This window comes from Aspergillus ochraceoroseus (genome assembly GCF_002846915.1).
Source record: "Aspergillus ochraceoroseus IBT 24754 chromosome Unknown P175scaffold_1, whole genome shotgun sequence".
NCBI classification, from domain to species: domain Eukaryota; kingdom Fungi; phylum Ascomycota; class Eurotiomycetes; order Eurotiales; family Aspergillaceae; genus Aspergillus; species Aspergillus ochraceoroseus.
In genome coordinates, this window is record NW_024468476.1 from 4,803,841 (window position 1) to 4,821,050 (window position 17,210).

Genomic DNA, 17,210 nt, shown 5'->3' on the forward strand with positions numbered 1-17,210 from the left:
GACTCCACACGGCAACCCAGCGGACAGCCAGCCACGGTTTTTTCTCAGGGATCTGGAGTGATTTCCAAATTTCTGGACGGTTGGTATAATGGGGAAAGAGTTTGGATATCTGGAAGTCCAAAAGTTGGACAAATCAAGTCAAGTTTCTCGGGCACAGAAAAGAAAAGAAAAAAAAAAAAGTAAGAGGTTGGAAGCTCCTCACCGAATCTTACTAGCAAGCTGCACGGAGCATGCTGATTTCTGAATCCAGAGCAATCATTTTGGAGCTCCGGTAGTAGAGTGGAGTCGGAAGCTGGGAGAGACTCAGAGAGGGGGGGTTGGGGAAGACCGTAAGATGAGAAACACCAGCAACCGAAGGAAGGGACGAAGCCCCCCCCCCAACTTCCACTATTGAATGAGCATCAATGATCTGATGAGTCTGGTTTCAGATAAGCTGCTATGTACGGAGTACGGAGCAGGTATTTTTGAACGGATTGGAGTTCAGCCGAGACTCGTGAAGATTTTTTTAATTTTTTTTTTTTGGAGAATTTGGGCAATTGGAGCGAGCAATAGTGGGCTCACTACCCCGTGCACAGTGTAGCATCGAGGAATCAGGATGCAAGAAGCTGACCAGTGTGTCGATCTTGTGTGAGAAGCTCAACACGCCAAGGGACCCAGACGCCCGATTCGACCCGGGGATAGATGAGATGTTGCTATGGCGATGTGGCTGGGAGAAGCTGAGATCGGTGATTAAACCTGGGCGATGGTGATAGTTACATGACGGTCCACCGTCTGACTGGAGGATCCATGCGACGGAGTACTCCGTATTCTAATGGAGCTGGTGGTGGGTTTAGTCGTAATACACAATGGGCGTGATGTGATGGTAACCACGTATATAAAATAAAATACCTTGAGATCGGTTAACAAAGATCAAGAGGAAGAAAGGATGGCAGGTGATAAGTACTCCGTACCTCGGAGGAATATCACAGACATACATCAATCCTCATTTCACAACCATGGTACCTCTTCTGAGTTGCAAGTGTAGCTAATGTATGTACTCTCTCGAGAGAGTTCAGATAGTCGTAAATAATGAGAGAGGCTGGAAGTCCCCAGATTAGGAAAAGCGCGGTAAACAAACGCGTGTCAACAACAACATCGACTGCATCTTAAATGACGGCGTCCAGTCCCCATCCAGCTCACATCTCTTCCTCTTCTCTTCCCTCTCCTCCCTCTTTCTCGATACATCTCTATCTCCATCGTCTATCCTCACATTCTGAAGGCTTCATTAAGCTTATCTCACATTCCTCCTCCTGCTTCTGGAATTCTCCACAGAACCAGTATCATAGATCTATCAGAATAGATCTATCTGCCCCTCTTGAGGTTCCTGCGAGAAAGACTTCCCCCGAGAAAAGTCTTTTCTTGTCTCGCCTTTCGAGTTGTTTCTTAACAGTTCGGAAGGGATTCGAGAAAAGACGCTCCAAGGACAGCCAATCTGGACTTTGACGCTCGCGTCCCCATCCCGTTCAGTGTCTTCCCGTCGTCGTACCGGAGTGACGCTGTTCCTCAGACTACTCTTGTCACTGAGAGAGTAGAGGGAGAAGTCCAACTCGATAGTCATTCGCGCGTCGAACGGGAAGATACTCGAACCTCGGCGCCTCTCCCTGACCCGCGTGTCTACGGAAAGGAAGAAGTCGATCGTCAGTTCGAACGCCGCTCAACTCGCCCCGGTGTGGTGGACGATTTTACCGTTGTCGCTGACCAACGAGTGAACGAACGCGTGGACGAACGGGTTCAATCCTCCCAGCCCGACTATCCCCAGGTAGATCTTGCTCGCGAACGGTACGTATTTGCAGGGTTCGGTACTTTTTTTTTAAATCATTTTTTTGGATGTTTTCTTTTTTTTTGGCCCACCAACTTCGCTTTGTTTTGATTTTGCCTTTTTTTTTTTTCCCTTTGTTTACATTGATACTGGACCTGTATCTGCTGGAGCCTGGGATTAGCTCCCAATGAAACTGCCCAAGTGGAGAGCCCAAGCAGCGGTGTCACCCAGTTGCATCCCAACCACCGCTCCCCAGTGGCTTCAGCTCTTCGGGGCTAGAGGGATCTAGTTCGTCCACTAAGTTACGTGGCACCAAAACAAACAAATCCTATTGTGATTTTTTTCCCTCACGACTCGCATCCTCCCCAGCCTCTCTCACCGTCCCCCTCCCCCCAGCCCCAAATAAAAACATCCAATCATACCCGCTTTTCTTTCTTCCCTCGCGTCTCCTCTTCCTCCCGTGGCCTTTGTTTACTTCCCTATTGCATAGCCTTTGCCTTGCTGTCACTTGTTTTGTCTGACTCTACCTCAGCTACCGCGAACCTTCTTCTGCACCTCGCTTCCAAAAACGCGTGCAGACCTACGATAACGCCCTCGAGTCCCAGCTTGATATCACTGAGCGTGACTATCGTCGTCGTGTGGACCCAACCTACGACGTCTCTCACAATCGCCGTTACCAAGCTCCCGTAGATTCCTACCAAGCTTCCCGTCAACAGAGCAACGACGTCTCTTACAGTCGTTCCACTGCTCAGGTCGATACCTCGTACGACCGTTCCTTCGAGTCTCGTCCCCTCGACGTCCCCAAGCAAGGCTCCTACAAAGACCGTCAGGTTACCGTAGAGTCCTTCAAGTCTACTCCTTCGACCTCGCAGGTTAAGGTTCTCAAGAGCACTACTGTAGTTGATCACCCTCCCGCTCGCAAGATGGGTTACTACGACGACGACGGTAATTACCACTCCTTCCGCCGCGGTGTGGAGCGTGCTGCCGACCGCGTTCTCCATCCCTTTACTCATCGTCATCATCACGATGCTGTTGTTGCACGCGAGGAAATTGTGGCTGACGATCGCGGTCCAGTTCGTTTCAGTGAAGGTGTCCGTGAGGAGGTTCGTATCGTCGAGCCTCGTGGCGGTTCCTCCTCAGCCGAGACGGTCCCAATTCCCTGCCACTTCATCCGCATTGGCGACATCCTGATCCTCCAGGGCCGTCCCTGCCAGGTGATCCGCATCTCCGTCTCTCCCCAGACCGGCCAGCACCGCTATCTCGGTGTCGACCTCTTCACCCGTGAACTCCAGGAAGAGTCCAGCTTCGTCTCCAACCCCTCGCCCTCGGTTGTTGTCCAGACCATGCTCGGTCCCGTCTACAAGACCTACCGCATCCTGGATATCCGCAACAACGGCCTCGTTGCCATGACCGATACCGGTGATGTTAAGCAGGATATTCCCGTCATCACCCAGGGCAACCTTTTCCGCCGCATCCGTGAAGCCTTCCAGGAGGGCCACGGCAGCGTCCGTGCTCTGGTTATTAACGATGGTGGTCGCGAACTGGTGGTCGACTTCAAGGTCATCCACTCTTCCCGTCTGTAAATCATTTACCTGGATTGGTTTAGTCTTGTTTTCGTTTTTCCGGATCTAGCTCTCCTTTCCCGCCTTTCCTTTTTTGGAAAGGAGCTAAGGGCGCTTCCCAGACTCCGCTGACGTCATACATCAACCCCAACCAAAACTGCTTTTTTTTTTTTTTATTTGCAACCACTATTATTTTCCCGGTTTTTAGTTTTCAATTTTTTTTTTTTTTCCTCTCTCTCTCTCTCTCTCTAGCACCAGCACCAGCGAACGATCATTGACGACTTGAGAAACCTTTTGTATCTGACATGGGATTATGCAACGATGGGAATGCGCCTGTTTCGAAAATTGTTGGACGATGAAATCAATCAATTCAATCCACTTGGTATCATCGGCCTCTGTATCTAGCAATCATAATGGAATTTGGGATGTTTGATTTGCACTTTTTGACTCAACGTAGCCGAGTTTCTTTCTGGAACTGCATTCTTTCATCTATTTATTATCTCCGTACTTGTACATCCTAACTGACCAACGGTTCAATCTACCTGGCCTACCTACCCGATACCTACAAACATATAACTATATTATAATATATATATATTTCAAGACACACTGACAGTAAATAGAAATGAACCTCTGTATTTCTTTACTTCCAACCTATCCTACCTATACTATCTATGTACTACACCTCCATCAGGACTCTGCATAGTAGGGTAGTGTGTCCACGCTTAATATACTTGCAAGTTTGGAATTCACTGTTTGTGGGCCTGAGATTATTCCCCAGGTATATATATCGATATCGATATATGTAGAATCCAAGTAACTACCTACCTACTCTGTAGATAGTACCTGGTACAGTACGGAGTAAGAGAATAGAAGGCAAGATCTTATCTTCGTATCTTATTTACGTACGTACGTACGTACGTACGTATGAGATTGATTTATGTATTCATTCATTTCTAGCCACAATAGTAAACACCATTTGAGCACACCGGAGAACGCCAACCATATGGAACATGGGAAGTAAAAAAAAAAAAAAAAAAAAAAAAAAAAAGGACAGAGTTGAGTAGAATCAAAGCAAACCGCCCAGATACAGAGGGGAAACAAACAAATTCATCCAAGTAGTATTTCATATTATGAGAATCCCGGATGCCGTCCGTACACAACATAATCGAGACACACAAGAAGTGCAAGAATACTTTCGAGGGAAAAGCACAAGCAATAATGATGATGGAGAAACCGAGTTCGAAGTTTAATATACCGGATTTGAGAAGAAGGGGGAAAATCAAGTATGGATGGGATCCAAGTTCAATTTGAGCCAACGCCGTATCATGACAGGACGACCGTAGCAAATCGTGGTGAAGAAGTCTGCGAAGAGTCAAGCAAAAAAAGGTTTCGAGGTTCAAAGAAGAAGGGGAGGAAGAAGAAAAAGAAGGAGAAAAAGGAGAAAGATAAAAGTGTATGAATACCGCTGTACTCTCGAAACGCCGTATCCGATTCCGTGTAAGATGTTTGCTCCAGAAGCCATATATTATACATGCCCACCATGTTGGGACGTTTAGGGTATCGTACGCATCGCAGGTCTCCCGAATGGAAAGAGATTGTTTTTGCAAAATAAAAGTTCACGTGGCTGAAAAACGCATTCCGTGGCCGGTGTCTAGTCACCGTTCCCCGAACTTGCCATATTCTTGCTGCCACTTGAGGAGATGGCGAGTAAGCACGTCCATCATTTCAACACTGCTCAGGTCCTTGAAGTCTTTCTCTGTCGGTAATAGTTGGACGGGCAAAGAGATGATATCACTGGGAAGCTGCCCAGACCCTGCTGTGACCGTGTTGGAGGGCTCGCCCTCGGATTGCTCTCCTGCACCCCTTGGGGTAGTTCCATTTGGTCGTTCGCCATTCCCCGGAGGAGTTGTACTCTCTCCCGCAACGGCCATTTCGACCTGCATCCGCGAGATGAACTCAAGAATGGCTGCTACACGTCTCTTCATCTCGTTCATCGTCGTCCGTTGATTCACGTAACGAGGTCGGCTCGGCCTCCCAGTATCCGTGCCATTTACAGGAGTTCCGGCAGAGCCGACTCTGGGTGAGTCTCCACCTGTATCAAGTGATTGCCCTCGTCGCGGGGAGTTACCCGCGTTCGAATCTGTTCCATTGACATCACGATCGCGGGTGTATTGATTCCGTCCCACTCGGCCACCCCGACGCGCAGGTGGCCGTCCGGATTTGCGTGTGGACGGACGGGGCGGTGCAGGTTCTGGAGCAGCGACGGAGGTCTCAGGGCTTGGTTGTGGAGGCTCCGGTTCGTTCGCCGCAGGCTTTGTCGGGGACTCCATCTCGTGATCTGAATCGACTCCTTTGGGCATCATTAGCTGGAACGCCGCGACCCCGGGCAGAAAATAGGAGGAGGCATGGATGGTTTCAAGACTTACCATCGCCCTTCCGTTTGTCACTTCTTCCTTTCCTCCGGTTTGTAGTATCGGTCTGTTCTGATTCAGGGTCCTCCGGATCCTTTACATCCTTGTCGCGCTGTCCACGGGAGGCAGCCCTCTGTCTCCTAGTACCGTTGGTGATTGCTTTTGCTTTCGATTCGTCATCCGACGCCGGGGGGGAGGCCGGATTGCTTTGCTTTGAGTTGATCTCGGGCGATGGTGAGCTTGTACGTGGTCGCTTTGCGGCTTGTCTGTGTCTGCGTTGGCTGAAGTGTTAGCAATGAATCTTTTGTGGTCAAGCTTGCGCCTTTTCATGCTTAGCTTACGCTTCACTGTCACTTCGGCTTCTCTTAGGGCGCTGGGCTGCGGGATCGTCGACGGGGCTAGTCTTGTTATCTTCCTTGCTTTCCTCGATCGCGCGTCGCAGCTGTTCTTCCTCATCGTAGGCTGCGTCCCGACTGTTCATGGTAGACCGACGCTTAGGGTTGGCATTCGGATCGTTCTGTCGCGGTCTTTGGTCCTTCGTGCGCTTTGAATTATCTCGCGAGGAGGCTCGGGAAGTGGCTGCTGAGGAAGGAGGAGGGGCGACGGGGAGGTACGTAGATGAGAACTGCCTGTATGATCGTAAGCGAAATTGTCTCTTCTTGACAGGTTCGATAAAAGGATTTCTTTGTGTAAAACTCTGTAGGAATTATGGAGGGGTAATGGAACCAGGGCAAAGACAACAGAACAGGACTGAGAACAAGCTGAAAGAGCGCGCGGATTGGCGGCAATCAGAGGCAAGCATCCGGCCACTTTTGAAACAGCAAATCTGTTCATGCAAAGTGGAAGTGGGAATAAACCAGAAACATGAGAAAAAGCTTACCCATTTGGCTCATTTTTAATTCTGTGCAAGTCCTTTCGGCACTCTTCGCAGTAATATTCGTCGGGGCTCATGGCTTCATCCATAATCCCGACGCAGCCGCCATGCTGCCAGACCTTGCAGGAATCACATTGGATGAACATGCTGCCCATATCGTCTGACATCAGGTCCGACGGATCTGCAGATAAATTTAAGGAATTCTCATCCTTGATGGCACCTCGCGCACCATTGCGACCGAGGGCCTCGCGGCGAGAGGGGGGTAGGCCCGGGTATTCCTGTTGTCCGCAAAGACAGCGAGTGACCTCTTCTTCTTCTTCTTCTTCTTCTTCTTCGTCTTCTTCCACATCAGCATCCTCCCCATTTGCAATTTTGAGGTCGTTGTCCTCATCCCCTCGGGCGCGTTGACGTTGCCGCGTCTCGCGGAAATCGCTTTTATCCACATCGTCAATGGACTGGGATCGTTGGGTGGAGGATCCGTGAGGGGAGGGATTCTTGTGGTTTGACCTCGTGCTTCTTTCTCGAGTCATCGAGTTGGAAGAACTTGAAGAGTTTGTATGCTGAAGAATTGCTGGCGAGGGTTGGGAAGTTCGAGCACGAGAGGAGCGACGAGGCGTCGTCATAGTGGTGGCGGACGGAGGGTTTTTAGGTAGTTGGATAAGAATATGAAAAAAAAAAAAAAAATCGACACTGGTATAAGAACGACTGTGAAAACTAGAGATCCGAACCCTAGAAGAATAAATATAATTAAACAAAGCCAGCCGTGGAGCAGAAGCTGCTCGTAGGCGAGCTGTCGCAGACGGATTGGAGAAGCTGGGGGTTTTTCGAGAGCGACTCGTACAAAACGGACAAAAAAAAGAAGTGACGCAGGGGAGGAGAAAAAAAAGGAGCAAGATATCCTGCGGCAATTGAGGGGGAAATGACGAGAAGATCCAGATCGAGCTCAAACCATGGCCGGGGACTACATAGTAATAGGTGGATTTGGGAGAGGGGTTGGAGGAAGCAAAAGAGAGGAGGGAAAAAGAGCGAAGAGACCGGCGGATATGAGAAAGAGAGAGAGAGAGAGAGAGACGGAACGGGCTTCAATTTCTCCTCTTTGCGGCCAACAGATCTTGTATTGGCCCGTTACTGCTTTCCCCGCTTCAGTCTCTTCTCTCTCTCTCTTGCAACTTAACTTTTAAGCTCCTTGAACTTTTACTCTTACTCTTTTCTCTCATTGTGAAGAAAAGAGTTGGATCATATTATCCTATCTCGTTCAGGTATGTTTTCCCCTTCATTCCTCAGTAAAACCCCGCTTACCCACCAAGTAGGATCCAGTTAACCCCTCTCCCTCTCATATCCTCCGAAATCATTCAGTAATGATCGTTTCTTTGGGGTTCTAACTCGAATGAGGTCCATTTCTCGTGCTGCTTTACAGGATCGTTGGGAATCCGGCTCGGATCAGCTCCAGACCCAGCGCCAGACCCTATAGCTACACCTCTGCTCAGATATTGCTCCTCCCGATTACAGTCCTTGTTCTCGGTAGCGGAATCCGCTCAATATCGATTGCGATATATCTTTTGAGTGTGGACTGGTTGAGACGTAGGGCTAGGATAGTCTACAGGCTGGATTTTGAGCATCACTCTCAATTAGACGTATACAGGGAGGATATATATTGATGTATATATATATAGAAGATTGGGAAATACCCGAACACATCCAGATATCATCCCAGGAATTGCAGAGGGCATTGTAGAATAGATATCTCGAGAAATTAATGTCGGAGATGACTCGGCAGCCAACTCGGAACAGCTGGATAGCCTCAGGCTACAAGGCAGGGGCAGCTCCCAAAAAGGAAACGAAGAGATTTGAAAAGAAGTTCAGCAACAACTCGGGCTTCAACATCACATCCTCTCCTTCAACACTCTCGCTTTCCTCGCTTTCATCTCTTCTACTCCTTCTTGTATCCTTACCACTTCACCCCTCCTTCATCCCCATCTCTCTCCGCTCCTTTCCTTCCCTATTCTCTCTTCTTTCCTCCTCCCCCCTCCGTTCTCTTCAACCCACCGCCTCCCACATCCATCCATCCATCCCTCTTTGGGACTTCATTGATTCGTCTGAGTGTCCTCTCGTTTCCGCTTTATTTGTCAGGTGCCGATCGGGTGTCGTTTTCTCCTTCCAAAAACGTTTGCTTGGGGAATGGTACTGGCAGAAGTTCATTTTCGTAAGTCCCCTGCTCCGTCCTGATCCCTTTTCGTTTTTTGATTCCCTTTTTCCTTCGGTTCCGAGAGTGGGTGCAAATACGAGCTGTCGGTATTTCCCCCGGCTCTGGCGTCTCGTGGATCTCTGGAGTTGGGATGCTATTTCCCTCCGAATGGTGCCCTCCCAGTTGGCCAATGTTGAAACCAGCCCAACTGACTCTTTCTGTGTGTGTGTGCATGGCATATCTAGGATTTCCCTCTGCCCTCCCTCCCCTCCCTACGTATCGGCCTTGTCCAGGCGTCCGCCCCCCCCCCCCAACCTTATTAGATAATATTTGAAGTGGGTTACAGCGAAGTAAGATATTAGGAGTATCGTCCAAGTTTGGGGGGAAAATAATCGAAAAAGAAGAACAAGGCAAGCAGAGGATCGGAGAATAAATTGTGGACACCGTCGGGCTGGGTTACAGGAGACACCAAGGGCCATTTTGGCTGTGGATGTGGAGGTTAAGACAGCCGATAATTTTTGCATAATGACTGCTACGCTGAGTATGTCCTCTCCACCAAGGATACGGTGATTTCTCTGCAACATGGCATCTGGTCTGGAAGCATGGAATTCGCACAGCATCCCCCCACAGGTTGGATGGCAGACTTCCGAGAGAGCCAAGGACGGGAGAAGAAAGCCAGAAAGAGGGGGTCTGCTGGTCGTTCAGTTACTGATACTGCCCTCCTGCAGATGGGATGTTTAATTCGGCCCCGGATACACCGTCCCCAGTTTATCCCGACAGACTGATTCGTCCCCTGCCCAAGCGTACCCTTCGCTCTCGCTTGTCCTCCGAGGCGGCCGATTCGATCTTCTACCCTCCCGCTCCGCCAGCAACGCAGCTCTTTTACGGAGCTTGTGCGACTACTGGAGATGATATAAACGACTCGAAAGTATACGTTCAGCAGAGCGACGGTCGTGATCACAGCCCCGATCGAGATCACCACCATCCTCCGTATGACAATGGCGTTGATCTAGACAGCGGTGAGGAGGACGGTCCGGTGGTTGTTCGTCGGAGTGCCGGTTTTCGTGGGTCGTCCCTGTCTCCGTCGACTTCCAGTGTGCAACCACAGACTCTCCCCAGCGGGAAGGAGCAACCGATCAAGCTGTCTTCGGCAGGTCCAGACGGGTACGATGCCTTCGAAAACACTAACAACAAGAAGAAGCGCAAAATCCCAACCCCAGGAAATTTGGGTGGCCATCATTCCTCTCTCTCGCCAGAATTTTCAAATATGGGGCTGTCGAACTCTGCTCAAACCTCTTCCATATCTCCTACTGAAGGCACCCACGTGAGTACATTTTATGGCACAGGAAGCCCCGCATCTCCAGTAGGCAGTGGGATATCGGGCGCGGGAAGAGGTCGCCTTGGACGCCAATCTCGCAACACGGGAAGACAGTCTTTGTCGGGACATGGTCAAGTCACCTGGTCACACAGTCGTCGCGACGGGCTGATGTCTTCCCCGGGTCCGACGGGTACGTTCCTCTTCTTCTTTTTTTTGGGGGGGGGGGTATCTCTATTTCTGCCTAGAGTGAAATTGACTGACACCACACAAGGGGAGAGCACCGAAACGCAAAGCCAGGGCATTATCTCCGCAGCTATCGCTAATGCTGCAGCTTCAGTGTTCGCCTCGCCTTCCCAAGTTCCGAACAAAGGCAGTGTTGTCGACCAGCAGGCGACAACACCCACGAAAACTCAATTCACTTTCACATGCGAGTCCGACTCATCCAAAGGAATGGCGTTACACGCACAGAATCCGTATTCGGTACCCCACCGCTCACCAGGCACTCACCCTCAGGCAGGACAATCACGGGGATTTACTACGCAAGGGACACAGACGAGTCCTAATAATGTTGCTCCGCAGCTAGGCCAGCAAGCAAATACTTACCAGCAGCCGCAGCCGCAACCAGGAGCTCCCGTGGCCGATCAAGCAAGCACGGGAAGGAAGAAAAAGAGGTCGCCGGGGAGTCTTTATGCTTTGGCAGCGCGTCAGCGGAAGATCCAACAGCAGTATGCCAACCTTCACCATCCACCCAGCCTGGAAGACATCTGGATCTGCGAGTTTTGTGAATACGAGAGCATCTTTGGTCGCCCACCAGAAGCTCTCATTCGACAGTACGAGATCAAGGACAGAAAAGAGCGTAAGCGACTAGCGGAGAAGAAGCGGCTACTAGAGAAGGCCAAGATGAAGGGGCGGAAGAATAAGAAGGCAACAAAAAACGCATCAAAGCATGCAGCGGCCCAACATGCAGCATACGATCCGGGGTACGACCGGGCATCTGTCGATCACTCTTCCCTCGGAGGGGGATCGGGGGCGCTTCACGACGATGAGTATTTGGGGACAGAGTATGATGACGACGTGGGGGCAGCCATTCCACCATCTGTTCCTCCAGGAACGTTCAAACCACCGCTCCCTCCCGGGAGTGCGACCAAGAAAATGACGACGAGTGCTTCGAGCGGCCAGGGAGCGGTGGAAGGAGGGATGGAACCTCCCTGACATCTTGGTTCCATGAGTCTTGGGTGCACCCTTTGTGTCGCGACCGTCCTTGTTCGTTGTTTAGTTTATCTGGTTTTGGTCTTTGCATGGCCCGAGTTGTTTTAGCCCTTTGTCTATTATTCCGTATCCACGAATCCCCGCTCCAATAGTCTCTTTTAATGAGTGTCACGTCAATGGTAAAAACTTTTTACATATGCAACCGCTCAGGTGGCAACTCTTCATTACTGGTTGGCGCGTACCTAGTATGGTGGAGAAATAGTCTCAGGAGATAGGTAGAGATCAGGTCTATGAATAGGACACTAAATCTCGATCCCGATTCTATAAATGGCCGTCCCTGTCGACTAAACCCGGCGTAGGGATGGTAGTTTGATGATTCCCATCCAGTGGATTGCATCTACGCAGAGGCACCCGCGACGGCGCTTCGAGGGCCGCTGCAGAATTGGCGCGCGCGAACTACAAACGGGTGATCTGTTTCAGGAAGATCCCTGAACAAAGAATCAGTGGCTGTAGGTGAAGAATGAGAATTGCTATCCTTGGATACTTTAGCTCTTTACGAGGGATTCTAAGGCCGTAGGGGTAGAACAATAGAGAGATATAAAGACAAGGACGTACGTGCATCAATGAGCCATTCACAACCTCATCATTCATTCAATCACCAGTATTTTCTTTATTCCTTCTATTTCTTTTCTGTTTCTTTGCTGCATCCCCAGAAAGATATATCTAATCCTTGATTGCGCTGGCGCGCACCTCTATATCACACACACACACACACCACTGTTCTATCTATTTGCATCCTCTCCTCCGACTGAAGTAGGAACGACAATCTTTCTCTCTCTCTCTTAACGATACCACCCCAGAAAGAAAGAAAGAAAGGGACAAAATGTGGTTCGTCCTCCTGAAAATCTTCCGATTCGGATACTCCGAAACCAAAAAACACCGGGCCAAGAAACAACAGCAGCAGCAACCACCATACCCCTACCCTTACCCTTACTACGCAGGACAGGAGGATCCCACCAGAGGACCAGGGCCAGGGCCAGGGACAGGAGCAAGCCCATACCCAAACCACTACTACTACCCCGCAAACCAAAGCTCCAGCAAGACAGGCGGCGGCGGCGGCGGCGCGCAATCCAAACGCGAGCAAGCCAGGTACCTCGTCACCTGCGCGCTCCGCGTCCTCCAGCTGGCCATGGGCCTCGCCGTGATAGGTCTCTACGCGCAAGAGATCAACGCCGCGCGGGCCGCCGCGAGCGGCACGAGCGGCACGGCGCACCGGCCGGCGCGCTGCGTGTTGGCCGAGACCACGGGCGTGCTTGCCTGCATGACGGCGACGGCGTGCTTGGGTCTTGAGGTGTGGTGGAAGAAGCGCGGGCGTGAGGGGCTGGGGCGGCGGGCGCGGGTGCAGATGCCGTTGTTTGCGTGGGAGGGGTTGCTGGTTGTGTTGTGGTTGGTTGTGTTTGGGGTGTTTGGGGCTGTGTATCTGGGGGCGAGGCATCGGGATAAGGAAAGTAGTGCGGGTGCGGATGCGGGTGCGGGTGCGGATGTCCTCGATGAGGGGATTCGACTGGTTCGGATGCGGAGGGCGGTTCGGGTGGATTTGGTGAATGTGTTGCTTTGGGCTGCCTCGGCGACTTGGAGTGGGTTGAGGTGGTGGAGGGGGAAATCTGCTGCTGCTGCTGCTGCTGCGAATTCTGGTTCTGATGTTGCTGCTGGTGCTGGTGCTGGTGCTGGGGAGGAGAAGGAGATGGTTTGATTTGATTTGTTTTTCTTTTTCTTTTTCTTATCCTCTCGTTTGTATTGTGTGGTTCTTTCTTTCCTCTACGTTCTTGTCTTGTTATACGCGGTTAGCTGGTCTACTATTGAAAGGGTGAAAGGGTGAAAGGTTGAAAGGTTGAAAGTCATTGCAATCGTTCATAATATGAGGTCACGCATTAATCATCTGACATCTCATCCGTCTCTTCATGTCTCTGCTTAATTAAAAAACCCAACTGACCCGGTCCTCGTGGTAGAGAAAGAGGTGACTGCGGGAAAAGTGCATTGCCTGCCCCTGACGGCGGCTGGCCGGTCAAAATACTAGAAGGAAACGGAGTCGGAGAGTGGTCCTCATGGCTGCCGGGGATCGAGGTGGCCACTGTCGACGCTTCGGTCTGCGACTCTCCTAGCCGCGACGGCGAGATCGTGTCATTTGTCCCCACGGTAGTGGCGGTTCCTATACCGAACGGCTCGGACCCCGGTTCAGCCAAGACAGGGTCGCCAAATGATGAGGACATCGCCTGGTAATACTGCTGTTCCTGGCGCTGGCGCTCAGCGAATCGGGTCCGGAAGTCCGTCTCAACGAGTGAAGACGCGGACGATTTGTAGTTTGCGGCGCAGAGATGTCTGCCGTCGAACAGGGGCTGGGCCGTAGCGGAAAAGTACCCCAGTGGTGGAAGATGCAGTCTGATGCTTTGTGGTGGAGCTGGGGCCTCTGTGTTGAGAAGGTCCTTGAGTTCAGCTAGGAACGTGGCGGTTAGTTCTCCTGGATCTTTGTTGGTGTCTGAGCTGGTTTCTATACCAAGTGGTGGTTAGACAGGTTAAGGAAGGACCTTTGGGAAGCTCGGTCCAGTAACTTACCTTCGCTTGGCTCATTTGTGGCATCGGGGCTTTGCGTCAACAGCTCTTCAGGGTGCTCGTCAATACGCTGGGGGGGGGGTGAGGGAACCGGAAGAGGTGAATGGGCGCGAGTCGAGCATCGGGTAGAACTAGCCACGGAAGACTGCTGCGACGACTTACGGCGCATGACCACCGGCCGACGCTTGGAGCCCTTTGCTTTGTTGGCCACGACAAACCCCTTCTTTTGGCCTTGGCGACTAACCCCGTCTCCGATCATGACTGGTCGAGAAGGAGGAACGGGGGTCGGCGGGTGAGAAGGATTACGAGTGACACTCCGTCCACCCAAGTCTGTCAGAAGCAGTCGAGTTGTCTTCTGAGACTCTCCGTGAGAGGAGCTAGTGCTGTGTTTCTTCAGTATGGGTGGCAGCGGCGCCTTGCCTGTGTTCCCGCTACTATTGGCGTGATCCGGTGGCTTTTCACGTTTGAAGCTGGGCAGTAGAGGCTCTGATTTCTGCGCCTAGAACAGGAGGTTAGCAATGAAGTGGTCTTCATTTTGGACTTTGCCCGCGCCCACCTTGGATTTCTGCGTGGGGGTCAATGAGCCAGGCTCTGATATGCGTAGAAACAAACGCGCGAGTGTCGACCCACGGATAGAACTGCTCAGACGATCACTACCCCAGATTCTCCAAAAGACGTTCTGCAACCGATATCCGGTGTCGCCTTCGAGAGCGGCTGGATTGATGCTGTATACTGGGAGAGAATGAGACATGTTTACATATTAAGAAGGGGGGGGGGGGGGGGGGGGGGGCAGAGCAGCGCGCACCTCTCCACAACCGCACGATATCCCCGATGTCCACGATTTCCATACCATCCAGCTCTGTTGAAAGATTTCCCGAGGTCGAAACCAGACCTCTCGGGAGGTTCTCCATAGTGGTGTGAGGTAGGATGCGACTGTATCAGAGCTTCAAAAGCGAGAGTAAAGGCACGTAAGGGGCATTGGCGAAGATGATCGGCGGGAAAACTACATGATCAAGAGAAAGGATCAAGAAGAAGTCCGGGATGGTAGATTCCCTGAAGGCGACGGTGAAGAGGTGGATTTGAGGAGTGGTCACAGAGCATAACAAACGCAGGGGGGGAACACAAGAGAAGTGCAATGAAAGTGAAGGATTGTGGATATCCTCTAAAAAAAAAAACAAAGAGAATTAACTGCAAGGGCAACAGCTGGTAAGCAGGATTTACTCCTGGGAATGACTGAATTCACTGAAGATAAATTCAGCCACAACCTGGGGGCAGTATAATACAAGATAAATCAACGAGAAATGATCTGGTGTGGTCCTTTGCTGCCTTATGCTGCCGAATCTTACCAATGCTGCCCAGTCCCGAGAGATCAGCTGAAAGAATAACTAATCAGAGGGAGCTGTAATTCTCAAAATAAAAGGCTGGGAAAGAGACCGAGAAACCAAAGAAAGAAGAGTGAAAGAAGAGTGAAAGAAGAGTAAAAGAAGAGTGAAAGAAGTGGAGGAAAGGTAAAGAGAACAAGCAGAGGCGTTCCAGCCAGATCCAGAATCCTGAGGAATCAAGCAGCAAATAGAATAGGGAATCTTTAACTGGTGTCATTACATTGTAGTTACTCCTGGTTCTCTTCTACAGTCCTCAGTTCTGCGTCGAACTGACTGCATCAGGGGTTGAATCCGCCAGGGCATCTCACATCCTTCACAAGCCCAACAACCAGCTCCAGGGTATCGGGATTCCCGTCACCGTGTTTTGGGATAGTTTACAGTGAGAGTCTCAGGGCTCGACTCGCAAGCTCTCCTCCGGTCTACGGAGACACATATGTATCACTATCCGCCCGTACCCAGCAGTGGATCAAGTACCCCGTGAAGAGAGGAGAAGATCACCAACTCCCGCTAATGATTGAGCTTCGAGCTATATATCGCCGCCTCCAGAAGACTCCTACTCTATACGGTAGGACTAGTGCTTCAAATCTGACAACCAAGATCGGATACCTTGTCATCCGTCACCTGGAGAATTGCAAGCCGATTGCCGGATGAAGAGCTCCGTACTGCTACTCCGTACTCCGTACACGTACAGGTACAGGTAAGCTTAGAGATGGATGACAAATACAGATTCACACCGAAGCACATCCATTGCATGTCCTCATTGGATCTGCTTTGCAGTCTTGCAGTCTCGTATCTTGTGAGTCGAGTGGTAGGCTCCGTACATTGTGTTATTTAGTACTGATGTACAACCAGTCACCAGACGACAGATGCGCAAACAAACCTCTCTGGTATTCGCTTGTGTCGTAGAATTCCAGGCCCAATGGGTTCGAAGGAAGATCCAGAATCCTTCCCCTGCAGGGGATCCCGGCGAATTAAAGGGGAGAGCCTAAAGCCTAGTCCCGCATTCAACAAGAGGTACGGTATACATAGCCAGCCAGTCACTTTCGTCGTGGACAGCACCCCCCTCTCCCACTTCCCGGGGGGGGGGGGGGAAGTGAATTGCGCAAGATCCCGGTTTCATTCGGCCTGGGTAATGGATGGATAGTATATCGTGGACGTGGCATCGGGGTGCTCCGGTCTCCGTTGGAGAGGGAACCGGTATCATCAGCCTTATCCGGGCGGCGGTATACGCGTTTCGATTATTTACACCATGTCTGCCCGGAAGATGAAGAGCAGCAAGATTGGACTAAAAAAGCCAAGATCGTCCCCGTCCAGCGTCACGGGTCCTCATCACCTGATGATCCATCCATCCATCCACACCTTGCAGGAAGTCATTGCGATATCTGAATTCCATCGAGACAAGAATCAGAACTATCACAAAGCCTATTCAGAGCTCGAATACTGTTCTACATTCTTATTATATACCTTACCGAGGTCGGTATTATACCAGAGCCCAACAAGACTGCTATCTATCAATAAATGCAGATCCAACAAGATGAAGTACCATATCCCAACCTATCTATCTGAAGCATGATATTAAGATTAAGATTCTTCTTGTTATGATTATCTGCGGTCCGAAATTCAATTCCAGGCAGTAGTATCCTTCACTCAAGCTTTCAGGTTGGACCCTAGACCGCTGAATTGGTGGCAAATCCGGTTGCAAAATTGTGTTTTTTTTTTTTTTTTTTTTTGAGTATCACGCTATTATGAGTAGTTAAGTAATTCGTACTCTGTAAGCAGGTGAGCTTATAGTTACTCCGTAACGAGGAAGGGTTATACTTGTGACTATTATCGATCTATCGCTCCCAGTAAAGAGGCA

The 17,210-nt window shown here is 50.6% G+C and overlaps 7 protein-coding genes across 7 annotated transcripts; 5 read left to right on the forward strand and 2 right to left on the reverse strand.

The window, feature by feature from the left end:
* Positions 1 to 1,068: 1,068 nt before the first annotated feature.
* hexA (putative Woronin body protein HexA) lies at positions 1,069 to 3,381 on the forward strand (the record flags this gene model as incomplete). Its single annotated transcript, XM_040895792.1, has 3 exons — positions 1,069 to 1,107; positions 1,430 to 1,818; positions 2,331 to 3,381. The coding sequence occupies 3 exons, from the start codon at positions 1,069 to 1,071 to the stop codon at positions 3,379 to 3,381; spliced, it is 1,479 nt and encodes a 492-aa protein (XP_040756662.1).
* Positions 3,382 to 5,018: 1,637 nt separating this feature from the next.
* P175DRAFT_0428986 (putative transcriptional regulator (Cti6)) lies at positions 5,019 to 7,271 on the reverse strand (the record flags this gene model as incomplete). The annotated part of the gene is made up of 4 exons (XM_040893337.1): positions 5,019 to 5,713; positions 5,790 to 6,046; positions 6,116 to 6,403; positions 6,655 to 7,271. 4 exons carry the CDS (start codon positions 7,269 to 7,271, stop codon positions 5,019 to 5,021), a joined length of 1,857 nt encoding a protein of 618 aa, XP_040756663.1.
* Positions 7,272 to 8,262: 991 nt separating this feature from the next.
* Positions 8,263 to 9,257, forward strand: P175DRAFT_072789 (uncharacterized protein). The gene is made up of 2 exons (XM_040901082.1): positions 8,263 to 9,004; positions 9,079 to 9,257. The coding sequence occupies exons 1-2, from the start codon at positions 8,405 to 8,407 to the stop codon at positions 9,154 to 9,156; spliced, it is 678 nt and encodes a 225-aa protein (XP_040756664.1). The 5' UTR covers positions 8,263 to 8,404; the 3' UTR covers positions 9,157 to 9,257.
* On the forward strand, positions 9,138 to 11,654 carry P175DRAFT_0498388 (uncharacterized protein). Its single transcript, XM_040896489.1, has 3 exons — positions 9,138 to 9,374; positions 9,562 to 10,341; positions 10,423 to 11,654. Exons 1-3 carry the CDS (start codon positions 9,359 to 9,361, stop codon positions 11,361 to 11,363), a joined length of 1,737 nt encoding a protein of 578 aa, XP_040756665.1. The 5' UTR covers positions 9,138 to 9,358; the 3' UTR covers positions 11,364 to 11,654.
* Positions 11,655 to 12,486: 832 nt separating this feature from the next.
* Positions 12,487 to 13,023, forward strand: P175DRAFT_0401433 (uncharacterized protein; the record flags this gene model as incomplete). The annotated part of the gene is made up of 1 exon (XM_040892988.1): positions 12,487 to 13,023. A coding segment is annotated over one exon (537 nt), but the record flags the coding sequence as incomplete, so codon positions are not given.
* A 268-nt stretch (positions 13,024 to 13,291) lies between these two features.
* P175DRAFT_0528815 (GATA-like domain-containing protein) lies at positions 13,292 to 14,881 on the reverse strand (the record flags this gene model as incomplete). The annotated part of the gene is made up of 4 exons (XM_040899643.1): positions 13,292 to 13,908; positions 13,974 to 14,469; positions 14,527 to 14,702; positions 14,776 to 14,881. 4 exons carry the CDS (start codon positions 14,879 to 14,881, stop codon positions 13,292 to 13,294), a joined length of 1,395 nt encoding a protein of 464 aa, XP_040756667.1.
* Positions 14,882 to 15,011: 130 nt separating this feature from the next.
* On the forward strand, positions 15,012 to 16,003 carry P175DRAFT_0528816 (uncharacterized protein; the record flags this gene model as incomplete). The annotated part of the gene is made up of 2 exons (XM_040899644.1): positions 15,012 to 15,035; positions 15,635 to 16,003. 2 exons carry the CDS (start codon positions 15,012 to 15,014, stop codon positions 16,001 to 16,003), a joined length of 393 nt encoding a protein of 130 aa, XP_040756668.1.
* Between the last annotated feature and the right edge of the window lie 1,207 nt (positions 16,004 to 17,210).